General features: G+C 37.2%; 1 protein-coding gene across 1 annotated transcript in view; it reads left to right on the forward strand.

The window, feature by feature from the left end:
• The first annotated feature begins 147 nt into the window (after positions 1-147).
• The window catches only part of LOC134801454 (vinculin), a 54868-nt gene continuing 34429 nt past the window's right edge, over positions 148-20586 (forward strand). The window contains exon 1 of the mRNA XM_063774043.1: positions 148-306. Within this exon, the coding sequence (XP_063630113.1) occupies positions 250-306 (57 nt within the window). The 5' untranslated portion in view covers positions 148-249. The remainder of the gene's footprint in view (positions 307-20586) is intronic.

The following is a 20586-nucleotide window of genomic DNA, read 5'->3' on the forward strand; positions in this document are numbered from 1 at the left end:
TATAGCTGAAAATCTTATAAATGAATTGGGAAACATTTTTATTATTTTAGTAGTATTCAATTTTATTTACTGGTAACATCGCTCTCAAACGTCACTTCCCTCTCCTCTCCTCACTCACCGCCCGTCCATCAGTATTTTTCTATCCTTCTTCGCGTTTGGTTGTGTACCGTTCACCATTTCTACTTAATTGTTTCTTATTTGTGTTTATTTTATTATCTAATGTTAAAATAGTGTCTGTGTACATCCAAAATGCCTGTGTTCCACACGAAGATCATCGAGAGTATACTGGAACCGGTCGCGCAACAGGTGAGTCCTACATGATTATTTACGAAATAACTTTGGTATTTATAGACTGTTTTAGCGTTCTAGTTTTCTCGTGTAGGTGTCGAATCTTTCGTTTATTGTTTACCGTATGTTTTCGGTTTACGGATTATGTCATCGATGGGCTGAAGTCGCCGGTAATAGCTATATTTGGTCGGCCGGCGATTCGCACGCCATAACTACAACAGCTAATGCAGCTATCATATGTTGTCAGTAGCCTTGCTAATTAACGAGTACTATCAACTGCTAAATGGTTATTTCGAACGTTAGATAGTAGTTGAGTTTTATATCGCCTAGAGCATGAGCTCATAGCAAACATATTCGTGTTAACTTGATATTTATGACATCGAATTCGTGGCTAAATCAATTTTAACGAGCGATTTTAGTGATGCTGTTGTTTTTAATCTTATAAATACTTCAGCATACCATTACACGAACTTTTGTATTTCAAATCGTAACTGCCATGATTATTACTCGGGAACAAATATCCGTGCTCACCACACGAATAATATGCCCTTACTGGGATTTGAACCCAAAACCATCGGCTTCATAGTAATATAATAACAACAATTTAAACACCCAACCCAATTTGGGCCCCTTTTCTATTTGTAGGCTTTTACATTTTAGGTACTTTTAGTTTGTTATTAGGTCTATAAGATAAAGGTGCTAAGACATGTAAATGCTCTTATTGGAATTCAATTAGCAATGATAAGAGTAGTATTATCTGTGTGACCTTGCTTGTGTTGCCAAGGTCTTATGCAACTGTATCCTAAGCTGAACACAACATATTGAATGTATAGAAAACTGTACATATACAACATATCACACAGTGGCGGATTTGCAGTGTTTGCCGCCCTAGGCCCCAGGCCCCGAGCCGCCCCTTTCTCAGCACCCATCATATTGACTACATTTTGAGTTATTTCTTGTTATCATCAGCAAATTTTTTGTCACAATTTGCTGCCCCTAAATATCTTGCCGCCCTAGGCCCGGGCCTACTGAGCCTTAGGGAAAATCCGCCACTGATATCACATCACTATCACAGAAGAAGTAAATATCACACAAAACTTATGCTCATCATCTTCCTCGCATTGTCCCGGCATTTTGCCATGACATTTAAAGTGCATGTTCAGATATTTATGAGCACCTTGGGCGCTTTGATATATTTGATGGTGACTGTATGTTTAATATGGTACTAAAACAACATGACAATGGCCACTTACTACCATCACAGCATCATAAATAACAAATAGTAACACATATGAAACTAATGTATGATGAGTCATCATTTAAGAGTTCCAATAATTAATTACATTGAGAAAACTGAGTCACTGTTGTAAGAGTTGAATATAACAGGTTCCCATTAATGTAAGTTCCGAGTTGTGAATAACAAGTTATTAATGTAAGTATTAAGGATGTTTACAACTTAAAAGTTTTGGCCTGTGCATTTACACATCTGTGAAGTAATTCAATGTTGTTTTTGAAATGTCTAAGTGTACAGACTACAGATGGACTGCAACCTGACTGCAACTTGTATGGGAATAGCACACCAATGTTGCAGTTGGAGTGCAGTTCCAATACAAATTGCAGTCAGGTTGTAGTCCGTCTGTATCGGCCCTAATTAGTGTTTGACTAGCATCTGGAAAGGGTTAGAAAGCATATTCATAATTATCATGACAATTACAGTAAAATAGACTTTTTATTTTATGAAATTCTTCTCTTCTTCTTCTTTGTCGTATCCTTAGGAACATGAGGACTATCTGATATTCTGATTTTAAGCCCTAAAAAGAGTGTAGGAAATGACTAAAACCAAATCGCATGCGGGTAGAGCTGCGGGTACACCGAGTATTGAATATCATTAAATCATACATGTTTGGTTGCAGTTCACTAACATCTTTACCATTACTTTTGAAGTGGTCCAAGGTTAAAACATTAATTTATGGTGTGTTCGAGAATGTATGAACCATATGTTTTATTATATCATCAACATATTTACATGTCTTCTTGAAAGCCTGTGTGATATTGATAATGTATGATGATTGATGGTGATTGTAGTGTATTGAAATATGAGGGTACTTCAGCAAAACCAGTCTGGAAAAGTCAGGTACGCAATCACATGTGCTCTCGCGAATTTCGGCATTAATATCGCGATATAATAGTGATAAATATTAGTAAACTGTCAGTAGCAGAAGCTGCTAAGCGGGTGAGATGTTCATAATAATCTGAACACAACTTGTTAATAATTTGAACATTTCCCCACTAATATAAGTGCTGATATCGAAGTAATTAATTTGGTAGGTAATAATAATTATGTAACCATACTTCCTTCTCCCTGTGGTAGGTACCTATTAGTTAATTTAAGGAAAAATGTAAAATGTTATTAGCATTTTTACAAACCAAATTGAATGTTTGCGGTTTAATGATGGTGTAATAGGGAAATTTCCATTATATTGTTCAGTCGTCATCAGATATATATTATTGGAGCGGCCAAGGCGTCCACAAATATCTGAACACACGTCTATTGTCAAGCTATGATCTTATATCTAAAGATAGGAAGATTATAAACGCTCCAAAATTGAAGCACTCACCTTGTGACAATTGTACAACTTGCCTTAATCGCGCCCATGCAAGCGTGAAATGTGCACGTGTCAGTGAGCTCCCGCATACCGAAAGAGAAATAGACAAGCTCATGTTTAACAACGAGTATGACAAAGATGAATGTAATGCGAAAATTAATAAAAAATAACAGATTTCTTCGTAGGTACAGAAATAAATATGGAAGTGTTTTTTGTGCTCTTTATGTACTTATGGGTATAACCTATCTATAGTTATATAATATCATTGTTGTCAAGGCGTTAGAGTGCCTGTCTGTCCAGATATTTGTGATCACCTTGGCCGCTCCAATATATAATTGACGATGCTGCTTAATTATAGAACTGGTATCACTACTTAAAAGACTGGTAAACTGTACCTTAATTAGACTCATAAAATTAAGTTTATTAAATGCGACTCGATTTCTTAATAAATCTAACATTTCTTTTTTAGGGATTAGGAGGCTGTTCATAAATTACGTCATCTATTTATGACGATTTTTGACCCCCCCCCCCCCCAAAATCATCCAAAAATCATGCTTCGAATGACCCTGTTTCCTCCTACGTCATGCTACCATCATTCGATGTCCAGACCCCCCTAATGACGTAATTTATGAATAAGTAGTAACTTTTCGAATTAACAACTTTCTCAAACCAACTGCAACTGCACGTTTACCTACGCTTAATAATGCATTTTTAGATTCTTTTAAATCACATGCCATTACCAATTATAATATTTCTAATAAGTTTCTCTTGGCGCTAGTTCCCATGAAATTCTAATTATGTATTGCATTAATAATTACTGCTTGCAAACTTTCCCATACACATACTAGATTTCTTTGTTTGCTTCGCTCATTCTACACGTAACATAAATTGCGTGAAACTATGAGAAACCAAGAAAGATAGTAAAAGTACTTAAATACAAAACTTATTACCTATATTATTGGAGAAAAAGAGTTTTTTGTTTGCATCCATGTGATAAAAAGAAATTCCTGCATAGAAATTTGTTTGCAAGCAAATTTTCTAACGTTACAAGCAAAACGTTTAAAAATCGGACGGACTACAAAGTCGGTTAAAAATAAAGTGGTACACGATTTCAATCGGTAACATCTCATTCACTAAAATCGACTCAATAGTTTAGATACTATGGTGGAACACACAGACACACATACTTACATAGGATTGCAAAAATAAATACCCCTTTCCGTTTTCAAGTCAAAATAATAATAAAAACCTAGTCTTCTAGTTTGTAACGGGTGTCAAGGAAAACCACAATATTTATCGTCGTACGGAGCCGTTCATTAATCACGTGACGTGTACTCGGTTACTTTTGTTTTTACTCGAAAAATAAACTAAATTCGTATATCAGAAGTCGACTGGCAGGCAAACCATTTTCTGCCTCTCAGACTTTGGTTTTAAAGTCTATATTCGCACTGCAAATTTGCAAGGGGCAATAAGTAATTGACACCAAACAGCTGTGTGCAAATGAAGTGATCTGAATCCCTTAAAAAGGTCGTATCTGACGTTCTTCCAAAGTTATATCGGCTTTTGTTCCATCAAACATTGGATGGAAAAAGGATGTATGTGACTGTAATTTGTGAAGTGAGATTGACTTTTGGTATTTTAAGGGAACTATTGTTCGTGTCCAGTGGAGCGTTGTGCAGGGTTCAGTGACATGATGAGATTGAGACGTACGTACTGTTTGTTATTGGTGACATTTATGTCTTAAGAATAACGAATTATGTGGTTGATTATTTCAGTAAGCAGTGGAATAAAAAGTATGTAGGATTATGTTAGTAAAGCGATGGTCCCTGCGTTAAGAAAAGTGATTTCCTGCAGAAAATCGTTAGGACGGTACAGTATGATGTACGAATTCTATCTCTTATTAGTGTCTTCAAATGTAGGGCACCGACGTAAGTACGTATATTCTTTTTAGAGTGTGCGTCGTTCTAAATATTGGGAACACCAGAAACTTGAAAACAGTAAAAACTACATAAGTTTAAAATATCATTGGTACCCACAGCAACTGATGATTGCTAAACTTCATGTCCGTGCGATACGGTTTCCAAATTGCCAATGAACACAGCATGGAGGCACACCTTATAGTTTTCGGCCTATCTGACCCAAAACACGAGCTATTTTTACCACATATCTAATAACGGTTTGGCAGTTACTGCATAGCGCTATTTCCATCCGTATTCTATTCAATGTATATTCTATAAGTAATATAAGTATTTTGGCGAGCATATAGAACCGTGGAAATCGCGTTAACGGTTACTTAGTTACGGATTATGAGAATTGGCAAGTTTACAAACATAATATGTTTACAAGCAAGTTTCTATTGTATCCTTTAAACGTGATGTTAAAAACCTTTTTAGGGATCTAATTCATGTTAGATAGGTTAGTTATTAGATCACTAAATTTTCTGATTTGAGTTCCACGACCGTCGTCGTCCGCTTTTCATGGGCCGGATTGTTTGGAACTTGGCTCTTTGCACGGGCTAGATTGGCATTCTCGCGGGTTGATTTCAGAACCCTCAGACCCCTTCCATAGATACCTAAGAACGACAACAAATAAATGCCACTTTAGGTCAAGATTGAACAATTATAATTGTTACGAAGTTATAGTTGCAAATGGCAGTGGACTGGGCATGTGTATTTTCTACAGAAGGTCTGTGCTGATCGATAGTCGCTGTCGCTGCCGATAAGACATTTCTCACAGTCGCATAAGATAAACGAATGTTTGTAGACTGGTCGATTGGATTAGGTATGATGGTTGAGTTTTACGGAACCCCACAAAATAATGCCATATGACAACACTATAGAAATAACCATAGTAGACGAGCATAGGCTCACTTAGAGAGAAGTAGCGTCAAAGGCCAAAGACATGGTTTGTGGTTTGTGTTTTGTACAATAAAGAGTTTATACACATACATACATACATATATGGCTACTCGATTTAATAATTCTATTGAATATAAAAGCCCCAAATCTTATTGAGGTAGTATACTTTTTGTCTTGGAAGTAATATTGTCCTGTAGCAGTAGAGTTTCGGTTGATAAAACAAAGCTTTTTATTATTTTTGACACATTTGTTCTCGCTGTCATACAGCCTTCAATCGCAAGGGACTCCTGAAATAACCTGGCGAAGGGCCGAAATAGCCGGGGCCGGCGGAAGCGGCGAGGACACACCTGTTAATTACCTCCATCTTGGCTCATATCACTGTCTATCTTACCTCTGGGTTATAAAAACAGTAAATAACGAATGATTCTCATTTTCCAGAAAGTTTAGGACACTGTAAGCAATTATTTAGGAACTGTTGTTTATCTTTACCTAAAATTTACAAGTCTATATGAGGGCGTCCGATTAATTACGTGAGGTGTCAAGCCGAATATCCCAAATATCACTTGGGGGAGAGAGTCGCACTAAATTCTTGCAATTTACATTAGTCAAGTCTAAAAGCGGCAGGAGATAGTCTGCATAGTGTCACTTTCAGGCTATTTGCGGCGGATGAGGATTCCATCGAAAATGCAGTGATCTAATAATAAATCGTGAATATAATGATGCAATCAACATTTTTAACGTTTACTCGTAAAGAGAAGCGATAAATACTACAATGGTCACATGCATTCGTTTCTTATTTGTGATACAAGGCTGAAAAATACCTAAGCAATTCCCAACTAGCGTCGCCGACTCGCCGTATAACACTCGCTTTCTATTCGTATATCACACAAAGTATAAACAATAACAACAACAATAGAAATTGCTTAGTGATTCATATACCTACGTGTTTTCGCTTACACAGTGCCGAATTTCCAAGTAGGTAACCGTCTGCCAACTGTAATACTTCCGTGTGACACCCCGTCAAATGATTTCATCACTGATATTATCATATCGACAAAGGTCACATTATGTAATCCATTGCATTGTTGCCAGGTGTCATAAAATATTTCTGTTCTCGCCACTGACGCATACGCTCGTTTTGTTTAACCGTCGATTTTCGCGCCTTCCGTTGGCGCCCGAATTTTAAATTTAGAACGCTTCGCAATCGGCCGTCGTTTGTTTTTAAACGTAAATAAAGGTTGGAAAATTGTTACAGTGCATTAATTTATTGCGTCAGACTAATTTGTATCTTATGTTTACATTAATAAAGCACATTATTTATTCGTTGCACGCATGCATTGATGTGACATTTTCATAGTTGCTTGTTTTGTTTTCTCGACAGTCTTTTTTTAGCTTTGTTGTATTTTATTTGTACCTATGCTCCCTAATTTCATATTTAGAATGGTGTTTCTCAATCGGCCGCCGTGTTTTGTTTGTAACTGTTAACAACTTCAACATGACAGGTTGTCACTTAAATTGTCTTTACATTGTAAAGTGTTGAAGTGTTTATAAATGACACTGAAAATCGAAACATTCGAGGTGAAAACTGCAATTTTTTCAGCACAGTTTAATTCCTCGTTTAGCTAATAGCGTTTACTGTTTTGTCTGTTTGAATTTGTGTTTCTTTTGTAATTAACGTAAAAAAATATGTTTTTATTTTAGTCTTCACGCTGACCTATATAAAAAAATAACAATCTTATAGTTAAATATGGGGCATCACATCCAAATCCAATCACTAATCAAATATGCTTGCCAGTAATTTCGTGTTCTATTTATGATATTAATGCTAAGTGTAACAGTTATGAGCACTTAAAATTCAATATTCGAACACGTCATTCAGTGATGTCATATCGATGACTTTATGTTGGTATAGTAGCGTTTATGGGCATTCAGGCGTGTTTTCTGCGAAATGTCTCGATAAGATTATGGTCTTTTATCCTTATAAGATGTATTGGCTAAGTGCGAGTTGGGTTACCGTTTGGGTTTCATGCTTTTTCTTACTTTTCATCTCGTGTATGTCGAAAACAATACATATCCGGTTTTAAAGGTCAGTTTTGTAGGCCAGTAGGGGAATCTTTGAAGAACTTTATTTTCCGAATAACTAATTTTCGCATTTTCAAAATTGTGGGTCGTTATTGAAATTGCTTTAAAAAAAAGTATAAAATTTTTCACTCCCTTAAATTACCTTACGTAATAAATGAACAACCCCAAACTTTAGAATCTTTAGCCATAGAAATTTATTTACCATATCAATGGAACTATTCGGCTTTATGTATAAGTAGGTACATAATAGAAGCAGTGAAGAAATCCCAGCTATGCAGGTAAGTCCACGGCCGGGCGTAGGCGCCGGCCATATGGCGAAAATCATTTGAATATCGAACGTTATAGTTATAGCGGGCCATTAAACGAGACGATTTTGTCGTTGACATAAATTATCTGTGGAAAGAGTTATGATGGCCAAGTTTAGAGGATAGTGGGGGCGGGGTACGATGACATCTCCCTCGTTATAGAAAATGTTGTCAAACTGTGCTTTTAAAGCCAGACCAGGGGCCTATTGCATAACAAACTACAACTAATATTACAAGCGGAACTCCTTTCCTAATTTCACTTATTAAATAAGGAGTTCCGCTTGTAATATTAGTTGTAGTTTGTTATGCAATCGGCCCCAGGAATATACAGGATGATTCATGAGACGTGAGCAGGACTAACCCTGCACCCTCAGTAACTGATAAATTTAGTGTACGGACAAGTGGTGGCATTTTGAACAGAGCGGGAAATGGAGTCGCCTAGGTGCATTTTATGATTGATGAATAACGATTAAAAGATTTTTCGAAAACATATTTATTACACTTTTTAACTCTTATTCAAGTAGTGCTAAAGTTTATTTATTTATTTATTCAAGTATCTGCTGCGATGTTTACCTAATTGTGCTAACACAATTATTTCACATGACATACAGTACACGCTATTGTTATCGTTATATACAAGATTATCGTATGGTTCAATCCACTTCAAAATTGACGATTCTGGTGGGTCATTCATATTGTTTCATTTACATTTCTGCTGTCGTGCTGTTTTCAATTATTAGCCTAGCGTATTACAACAACAAATATAGCAAACAGATGTCTAAATCGACAACATCAAATTATTTTGTCGTATCTACAGCTTATAAAGTTTTTGGCCAGTAATTAATTAAGGTTGTTGTATATGGTTAAAAAGTATATTGATTGAATGTGAGAGAGCAAGAGAAATAGATTTTATAAGTAAAGTAAATATCCTATAAAATTTGAATTTATTCATTCAATCATAAAAAGTTAGTAGATAATAACGACTCCATTTCCCGCTCTGTTCAAAATGCCACCACTTGTCCGTACACTACGTGATAATTGATCGATCACCGTCCTATTTAGGTGAAACAACCACACTTTTTCCTATTTTTTTTACTTTTTGGTGAGGGCAAATTTAATTCTCTACAATCATGGTCACCCTATAAGACCTAATTAATAAACATAACACCTCTTTAACCGTAATGACAGCATTTTGATTACGAAGAAAATAAACTGTCAGACTTGAGTGAGATACGAGTTCTCAAAAGTAACCAGAGGGATGACATTCAATTTGACACAGAATATCGGTAGTTTAATATTCTAATTTTAGGGTGACCATGAATGTCGTAAATGAATTAAAAAAAATTTTTTCAACACGACTAACAAAATTAACGTTAATCTCACTAATACTCATACGAAACAGTTGCTTATAATTCACGAAATGCGCAGTGTTAGTCCTGCTCACGTCTCCTGAATCACCTGTATGATCACGCGCCATGTTGCGGAATTTGTCGATATACGATTGTTAAAAGAGATTGTTACCTTAGCTAGGCCCCCAGGGATTATAAACGTTCGCTAATATAACATTTTTAATAGTGTTGACGTTTAGAGGTAAAAATGGACACGAGTAACGAGAGAGAATACTAAAATATTTGATGAGTTTCGTTAACGACAGTAACGTTACATTTCAGGTATGACTCCTCTGACCTCTAGAGAAATATTTTTTTATGGCGTTATTCAAAAACGCGTTACTGGCCTGAATTAGAGCTATTAATCGTGTCTTTATCTGTCATATTGACTTATAATACACTAAAATTATACATTCTGCGTTTGCGTCAAATCCGGTAGTTCTGATTTTTTGCAGACTTGTTTATGATGTTGGCCCAATGAATAATCCAAGTTTGTGACCTCGAGCACCGAACGCAACTTTGTCAAAAATCGAATAAACCGCATTTTTTTTAGATTTGGGCGATTATAACCCTAAAGTACTAGTTTTTGATAGTAACTTCCTTGGCGTTTTTAAAGTAGACTAAATTTGCTACAATAAGACACTAGAATTGTCTCTGTACATCTAATATTTTCCGAGATAAGGCCTTTCAAAATGTATAATTTTTTCGAACTTGTATTCGTAGGCTAAGTAAGTGCAGTGAGTATACACTTCTGTTTCAGGCGATGTCGGTTGGCACAATTGTTTCTAAGGTCAATCAAAGCCACAAGATCGTACCCCCCCCCCCCCCCCCCCAAAAAAAAAACAGGGTTGACAATGTTGCGTTCGGCGCTCGAAGTCACAAACTTGGATTATTCATTGGGCCAGCATCATAAACAAGTCTTACAAAATTCGACAAAGTTGCTGGATTATTATGTATTTGTAAGAAAGGGATACAACATAATTTAACAAAATCAGGCCCAGGCAATAACTAAATTAGTGTTTAGTGAAAACTCTACTGTTCGGTATTAAAACCTTATTTGATTTAGTTTTATTGATTTTCTACATTTAAACAATGACATATAAAAATAAGATGACTTTTCGATTTAGATTTGTACCAAAAACACGTATTTTATATAAATAAAGAACCAGTGCGAAATATGTGTTTAATTCAACATACATAATACATAATCCACTTCATATACGCTACGGTCCGTATTTTTCGTAAATATTGTTGTAAAACACTACATTATACGAAAATCCGGATTTTGTTTAGTATGTCCGGATTTGCAATCACTAGCTACGGACAAGGCCCTCAATAATTTCACAATCAAAATGTCTCTCTTCGATTCCAGACAGGGAGCTTAAATGTCATGTTCCGGCTCTTGACATTTTCATTTCCGGCGACTGTCGACGTTACCTCAAGCGATGAATTGGCTTAAGCCCGCTCCACACTCGTGCGCGAATCGCGGCGTCGCGTATGAGTGTGGAGCGGGCTTTACATTATAAGCTGTAGGTAAAACAGCAAAGTAAAATACATTGCTAACCCCTAAAAGCATTAATTAGCTAAAACCTGTATCTTCTTCATGAAATAAATTGCTGTCAAACAATTCCATTATTTTTCTTCCATTTATTTTATATGTATGTCTGGTTTCTGGCCGTACTTCTCATTCAAGTCTAGACTCAATCTGGTAGAACTCATAGCATTATTGTTTTACAGACTTCCTTTTAAAAGGATTCTCTTTCTCCATTACAAACGTATTTTTTCGTTGGGATAGTTATTAGGGTAGTATTTTTTTCATTATAGTCTGTGCGGAAAAAGAAGAGTCGTGGAATGTATGGGGCCCAATACATTCCACGACTCTTCTCTTTCCGAACAGACTCTATAATGTTTTATTGGGCTCTATAATGGGTAAAATCCTGTGAGAATCTAGGATCCATAAGTTCTAAGAACATATTAACACTAATTTCGATAATGATGGAACTAACATATGACATGATACAATCTCCGCGTGGGTAAACAGTTGAACACTTACGAAGCTCGCCGACCTTGCGGCGGCCATGACCTACTGCGACAACTCGACGAGCTTGCATTCGGTGTTGCCAACTTACATCATAATAATGCTCTCTTATTAACAAGAAACTTTGAAGTCAGTTGGCAAGGGATCCCTTGGTAAAACATATGTAAGGAAAAGTAGTTTAAGGGGGTCTCTATTGTTTCCCAAATAGTTTTAAGTCATAATGTATTGTTTGTCCGAATTTTCGTTAGTCATAATTGTTTTTTCTCAGAAACGCGTAACTTTTCAGGATTGCCATAAAACAAACCTAACCTAACCTAACCTATCTATAGAATAACCTTACGAAAGTCCTGAAAAGTTAACGGTTTCAATTTTATGACAAACAATACATTATGACTTAAAATTTTATGGGAAACAAAGTTTGAGGACGTGACGTCCTATCGGTTTTCGTATGTTTTTATAAAACACAAACTTTCATTTACAGTCTGTGGAGAAAGAGAAGAGTCATAAATGTATTGGTTCCTTTATATTCCTTGACTTTTCTCTTTCCGATCATAGATTCTAAATAAAACACGACCTTGCGACGGCCGTGAACAAATGCGACAACGAAGTTCGTCTGCCCGTTTGCCTCCTATATCATGAAAAAACCGGCCAAGTGTGAGTCGGACTCACCCACCGAGGATTCCGTACTTTTTAGTATTCGTTGTTATAAGTAGCGGCAACATAAATACATCATCTGTGATTTCAACTGTCTAGCTACCACGGTTCATGAGATACAGCCTGGTGACAGACAGACAGACAGTGGAGACTTAATAATAGTGTCCCGTTTTTACCCTTTGGGTTCGGAACCCTAAAAAGCTACACTTTTCTATGTTTCTATGTAAGCGCTGATAGACTATTATTGTATAGACACAACAGCATAACGGCTCGGCCACGGCATTACGTGACTGGCGATGGCGGCAGCGACAACCATAGGTGGGAAAGAGAGGTCCGTTCCTGTGTTTCGCTTCAACCTATGGTTATCGCTGCCGCCGTCGCATTTCGCTCAATGTCGTGGCCGAGCCGTAAATGCTTATGTAACCCCTGGTGCGGCGGAACCAAATGTCATGCCATTACGCGTCGGGAAATGAACCCGCTACCCTCCGCCGCGCCCTGCCGCGCCTTTATGGCCCATTAATGAAGATTGTCTCGTACGAATACAAGGGAAATTGTGAAGGGGTGGATATATTGGAGACTAACGACCCGCCCCGGCTTCGTACGGGTTACACAAAACCTTAAGAAATTATACACCAAAACCTTCCTTAAGAATCACTCTATTGATAGGTGAAAACCGCATGAAAATTTGGTCAGTAGTTTTTGAAGTTCGCGAACATACATACCTACACATAAACAGACAGACGCGGCGGGGGAGTGTTTTATAAGGCGTAGTGATATGAAGGTGATATTTCGTTTATTTTTATTGATGTGATGATATTGTTTATTCTTAGAGCTAAAATAATAGAAGCTTCATGGAGGTCTGCAAATGATAGATCTCGTGTCCTGCTTAAGTTAGCGTACACAGCACGAAATTAAAGAAGCCGATAATTTGGTTATTCCCAAATGGTCAGCATCAGGTGAGATATAATTCTCAATTGTTACTACTGGTAACAAGTTGGTGGTAACTAGTCTGAATAACCCGTGAATTTGATATCTGAAGCATATGGCACCATAGGCCTCCATAGGCTTCGTTCTTACTGTGAATGAAGTACATGAACAATACACAAATATCGTGGCCCTCAATAGAATTAAGAAAAGAATACACCAACATTCCTTTTTTGTTGAATTGCTATTTGCCACGAAAATGTATACTGCTAACATATACCTACTACTGCCAAAAAAGCAATATGAACAAGACGGACGTGCCCTGGCGTCGAACAACTTGGTGGTTTCTAGTCTGAATAACCCGTGAATTTGATATCTGAAGCAGATGGCACCATAGGCCTCCATAGGCTTCGTCCTAACTGTGAATGCAGATGTAGAATACACAAATTTTATTAGAGTAAAATGTGACATGTTATTCAAATTGCAAATAGTAATATTTATTTATTTTATTTCATCATTTTATACAAATACTCTTATATTCTAATTTAGTCTGTAGAAATCGATTTCATTTAAATTTTATTAGGATTTTATTTAGAAAATTGTGACATTGACAAATATTGACGTTTCTAATTCCATAATCATTCGGCATTGTACATATAATTTTAGTTTTGATTTAGTCCAATTTTATTTTATTGTATTTATAGCATGTTAGATATTAAGTAATGTAATGCCAATTAGCACGTAAGGTTTATCTGTAAGTGCTAATTGATTGAAGTGAATAAATGATTGAATGATTGAAATAGAGAGGCAGAACAAATATCGTGGACCTCAATAGAAGAAAAGAATACACCAACATTCCTTTTTTGTTGAATTGCTATTTGCCACGAAAATGTATACTGCTAACATATACCTACTACTGCCAAAAAAGCAATATGAACAAGACAGACGTGCCCTGGCGTCGAACAACTTGGTGGTTTCTAGTCTGAATAACCCGTGAATTTGATATCTGAAGCATATGGCACCATAGGCCTCCATAGGCTTCGTCCTAACTGTGAATGCAGATGTAGAATACACAAATATCGTGGAACTCAATAGAAGAAAAGAATACACCAACATTCCTTTTTTGTTGAATTGCTATTTGCCACGAAAATGTATACTGCTAACATATACCTACTACTGCCAAAAAACCAATATGAACAAGACAGACGTGCCCTGGCGTCGAACAACTTGGTGGTTTCTAGTCTGAATAACCCGTGAATTTGATATCTGAAGCAGATGGCACCATAGGCCTCCATAGGCTTCGTCCTAACTGTGAATGCAGATGTAGAATACACAAATATCGTGGACCTCAATAGAAGAAAATAATACACCAACATTCCTTTTTTGTTGAATTGCTATTTGCCACGAAAATGTATACTGCTAAAATATACCTACTGCCAAGAAAGCAATATGAACAAGAAGTGCCCTGGCGATGGCGTCGGAACAGGCGGTCATTGAAAACAAGAGTACCCGACTGACCTGACTCATTCATTTAAAGTTATTGACAAGGCAGGCGTCCGACCGGCGGCGATCAGCGATCGTTTTCTCTCAGAAAAAGTACCTGAGTCAAAGTAATCTGTCAGATGCAGTCATGGTTACATATCAGAATACCGAAAACTGATTTACCTAATGTTGAATCACCTATGCTTGATTCACCTATTTTTAAATGACCTATCGATCATTTTACCTAAACATTGACTGACCTAAGTTTATAATACCTAAGCTCAAATAACCTAATGGACGAAACACCTAATGCACGATATACCTAATGCACGTTTTACCTACTGCACGTTAGGGTGTTTCATTTTTCCGAATTTTCGATTTTCATCTGACTTTGCTCGAATTCTTGTTCTAACTGATAAGAAAATATTATACGTTAAAAAAAATTAAAATCGGTAAACTTTTAGAGGTTGCACAACTTCAACAAAGATTTTTCAAATAACCAACGACTCTACATCAGAGGGTAGAAAATGGTTTAAGCGGCTACCATCAAAGCGGAGACTAGTGTGATACTGAACCTTCTACATATAAATAAATTGTAAAATTAGTAGTAAACTTGGATTTTGGTTACTCGATAAATGTTCTAATTAAGATTTTCCAGTTTTTCCACCTGTTTCCAAAGGAAAAGTGCTTTTATCGTGTTTTAGACGCAAAATTCAGTTTTCTCATTCGATTTTAGTATTAGATCATTATATTTTGTCATTTTAGAACATAGTTAATTTTCACGCAATGTATGGGGTTCTCACTCTACCTTTTCAACTTGTGCAACCTCTAAACGTTGTTCGATTCTTTTGAAAATTGAAATAGATAGTTTTTAGTGTGGGGAGACTCCATTGGTGAGCAAAGTCAGGAAAAATATTACAACTTTTTTTTCTCCATACAAAAGTGAATCACCCTACTGCACGTTTCACCTAAAGCTATTATACCTAATGCACGAATCACCTATAGCTGATATACCTAATGGACGATACACCTAAAGCTGATATACCTAATGAACGATGTACCTAAACTTGATTTACCTAATGGACGAAATACCTAAAACTGTTAAACCTATCGCACGAAATACCTAAAGTTGATATACTTCCTGAACGAATTACCTAATTTCGATATGCCTAATGCACGGAATACCTCAAGTCTATATACCTAGTACAAAATTCATATCATTTTGCCGAATGATCAAGTGGCAACTCCACCCAATAAATCGTATGATTTCCCAACCTTACAGTAGTAACTGTTTGTTTGGATAACAATTTAAAAATACACTTTTTGAAACGCTACTTTTTAGGTAGTAGAATGATTTCGTTAGTCTAATACAAAATTAGTTATGTTATCTTATCTTATCAAAAACTAAATTTTTGTAAGTTAACATCATGACGATGAATAAAAGTCGGTTTTGGCACTGTTTGGTCGTAGTTAACCTAACACGCTCCTCCTCGCTTTGCTCGTCATCGCACCTATCTCGACTTCTTGTATGTCCTAATAATATTCTACTAAACAATAATTATATTTTTGATTTTAGGTACATATTTCGTTCATTAAGTGCATCGAGTTCAGGTATTTCGTGCATTAGGTGTATCAAATTTAGGTATTTCGTTCATTAGGTATGTCAACTTTAGGTAATGCGATCATTAGGTATTCCGACTTTAGGTAATTCGTGCAGTAGGTATGTTAACTTTAGGCAATTCGATCATTAGGTATACCGAGTTTAGGTATTTCGTGCATTAGGTATACCAACATTAGGTGTTTCGTGTATTAGGTATATTAGCTTTAGGTATTTCGAGTATTAGGTGTTTCAACTTTAGGTAAATCGAGCATAGGTATTCTGAGCTTAGGTAAACCAATTGTAGGTGAAACGTGCAATAGGTAATTCATTCATTAGGTGTTATGAGCTTAGGTTAACTGATCAATAGGTATTTAAAAAAATAGGTGAAACGAGCATAGGTGATTCAACATTAGGTAAATAGATTTTCGGTATTCTGATATGTAACCGCAGTCATAATAGCGAAATAAACAACACGATGAAGGCGTTAAGAGTGCATGCCAGATAACCGATGAAAACACCGCCGCTTCAAATAGTTAGAAGTGTGGACAGTGTTCTGACTTTACTGGCAATACTAGCGATTGCTCGCGTAGGAAATGCACGTGTAAAATCCATCCAGTCAGATCCAGTGTAAATGAAAGAGACGCACGCAATAATCGCTGATCGCTAACTGTTCACACTGTCTTGCTTCGTATAAACTCACTTCTAGCATTGTTATTGCTTCTAGCGTTGCGTCACTTTCATTTGACATACGGATTGACGAGAGATGACATGATGACAACCAGGGTTCGTCCATGCAGAAAAATCTGAAGTATAGCGACAAGCCGGCGTATTATGGATGGTTTTATCCACGTGTTAAAATAACTGTCACTTTTTAACACCGCGGCTTAGAGCATTTAGTAACTGGAGATGTCATCGCTTTCATTTTCTTTACGAAATAGTCTGCCGATTTTTGCGGGGGAGGGGACGTCAAATGCATTGTTATTTCTACATGATTTATACGTAACGTACAAATAGCCATGTCAGTCTATACAATGCCACTCCAGTTATTAAATGCTCTAAGCACCGCGGGATACAAAGTGACGGACACCGTTTTATCACGCTGTCACGTAGACAAGGACGACCATCATAATCGTAAAGGACTCGCTACTCGCTGATCGCCGCCGGTCAGACAGCAGCCCATTGGAGCGCAATCCTCCCAACCATTTAAAGCATGCACACAAAAAATGTGTAATTGAACCGTTGGATTAGGAGCGGCGCTGCGTGCGCGCACGGCCTTATATGTAGAGAGTCGACTGTATGTGTAGGTGTTCATTCATGAATGAAGTGTTTTTGCATTTAGTTGTGTTGTGTAAATGATAGATAAATAGAAATTCAATGGTCTCTAACCCTTGATACTAATGACACAGTCTATAAAAAAACCTGGCCAATTGCGAGTCGGACTCGCGCACGAAGGGTTCCGTACCATTACGCTAAAAATGGCAAAGAAATCTCGTTTGTTGTATGGGAGCCCCACTTTAATATTTATTTTATTTTGTTTTTAGTATTTAATGTTATAGCGGCATCATCTGTGAAAATTTCAACTGACTAGCTATCACGGTTCATGAGTTAAAGCCTGGTGACAGACAGACGGACAGTGGAGTCTTAGTAATGGGGTTCCGTTTTTACCCTTTGGGTACGGAACCCTAACAATACAGTCATTCGACGACGCCGTCTAGACAGGGCAATCGTGCGGGATGCGAGGGGCGAGGGGTGGGTCGAGCGCACCCGAGCTGCATACATTGCCATTGTTAGTAACTCGGTACTACTTACAGGGCTAGCGTGTCTTATTTGAAATGTTTGTAATTTTTGAGCAGTTGTGTAAAAGTCTGTGATAACCCTACTGTGTTCTTGTGCGGTGTCGGCATTTACGCAAACATCAAAGTCGTCGGTCCACTGTTACTTTTTACACTGTGCTAATAATGATACTCGTAGTAAAGAGATAAAATCTTTACACGCCGTCAACCAAAGTGCAGTTGTGCTTGTTTGGCAACATTGGTGCTAGATTTGGCAACTTTGATGCCAGAATTGGCAACTATTCTTCAGCCACACTTATCCATATTGACGTTATACAATATGGGCCGATACAGACGGACTGCAACCCGACTGCAATTTGCATGGGAACTGCACGCCAACTGCACGCTACAGGTCGGCGTGCAGTTCCCCTATATAAGTTGCAGTCGGATCACAGAATAAATAATAGTACTAGGTACAGAAGACTCACTCTCTAACAAAACGCGTCTGTTACGTTCAGCACAGATATGGCCGCTAGGTGGCGACAGCGCCACGCGCGGCTTATGGCAAACCCCAAAATTGGGGCCGAACGGATGTTCTTTTAGCTACCTGTAGCAAAGCGACGAAATCGCGGAGTGAGCCACGCCTGGTCGGGTCTCATATAAGACTAGCTAAAACTAGAGAAGTAACATTTTCGATACAAATATGTCATCATGATTTATTAGAAACTTTGTATATTTCCAGAAATGAATTAGTCAGAGATGAATGGAGCTATTAAATATATGTCATTGAGTAGTTTGTTCTTATTAACTACCGATTCATTATATACCTATATTTGTGGCACACATATTTAATACCCTGTTTATGTTCTTGCGATACTGTGACGAGAATAACAATTAGAAACAATTTATAACAATGTTTATTCATTGCTGACCATACATTATTAATGGCCTGGTATTTTAAATGTTATACATTTTCATTGCTAGAAAAATAAATCATTTATTTTCGATACTTGTCTAAAGCCATAGACTAGGAATCCTCTAGACGTAGTTTAGAGCAATTATTTCATGAAACCGATGCTGCCAAAAATACTGGCGTGCGGGGGACGAGGTGAGCGAGGTCCCGTGATGTAATTGGTCCGTTCAAAGACACGGACGTCACACAAAGACACTTTCGACTCGAAAATGGAGTAAAACTACCGTATATTGTGGCAGAGGGGGTAGAGCTACTATGCTCAGTCTGGAGGATGTCTTGTCTGTGATTGGTTCTTAAACAAATCCCTCTGGTGGAAACGCAGTCTCAGACTACTCTTTATTAGAAAAATAAATAGTTTTCTAATGATTATAGTGTTAGAAAGAAAAGCAAGTCAAGGCTCCATATTATAATTTTAGCTTAGACAAAATACTTGTTTGTATTTTTTCTACGATCAGCATTACATTGCTGTGTTCACCAAACAGCAGGTTTCTGCATCTCTTTCTTCATTATGGCACACGGATGAAATAGAATGATATTCACTCGAATGCGGTCAACCATGTCGCTGACCTTAACTGACATTACTGTCTCAGAATACTATATTATAAGGAATCGTACGAAATCTGAACGCGCCATGCGGTTACTTTCACTTAAATGTACTATACGTAGTGTGGTCTCTGCCACACTTACCTACGGCGGTTAGGTATGACAGAGAGAACACTACGTATTCGTGTGTTTGATTTTACTATAAGTACAGTCGAAGTCAAATATATGTTTACATTTTTCGCCTTATTACAAAGGAGTAAGGTGCAAAAGTGTAAACATATCTTTGACGTCGACTGTACAGGCACTTGTCAAAGCTCAGTACTTTTGAAACAAACTATTTTGAACTTTAAATAAATAACATAAAGTCCAATTCCGCTTGAATTGGCTTGTGATTAGGAAACATCCTGAGTGCAATTTTGAAGGAATGTAAACTCTATGTGTATGGGAATTAAGACTCAAATTTCAACTAATCCAATAGTTAGACTCCGAATGTTGTTTCATATAGTGAACTGAGACAGAATTTGTCAGTCAGTAAGAACCAGGAAAACTACTCATCCTTTTCTTTTGATGGGTGCTAGTACTAGTGTACGGCAGAAGAAGTATGATTCTCTCTGTCTATGATTGAAATGAGACAGTCCTTTGACAAACTATATGTATTAAAGCAAAAATAGCTCATTCCAAGTTCCAAATATGTGTCTTTCCTTCCGGAAGGGTCCTTATGCTTTATAAGTGCAATAAGGTCATTTTTTCTGAAATTCTAATAGAAATTCTGATAGAAATGTCCTTATTGCACACGAAGCACAAGGACCCGTCTCTGATGGAAAGCCACATATGTAATAGGAGTTCAAGTCTACAAATTAAACTATTCAGTACATTTTATACAGGATTTTTAGGGTTCCGTACCCAAAGGGTAAAACGGGACCCTATTACTAAGACTTCGCCGTCCGTCCGTCCGTCCGTCCGTCCGTCCGTCTGTCTGTCTGTCACCAGGCTGTATCTCACGAACCGTGATAGCTAGACAGTTGAAATTTTCACAGATGATGTATTTCTGTTGCCGCTATAACAACAAATAC

Source organism: Cydia splendana, chromosome 22, assembly GCF_910591565.1.
Source record: "Cydia splendana chromosome 22, ilCydSple1.2, whole genome shotgun sequence".
NCBI lineage: Eukaryota > Metazoa > Arthropoda > Insecta > Lepidoptera > Tortricidae > Cydia > Cydia splendana.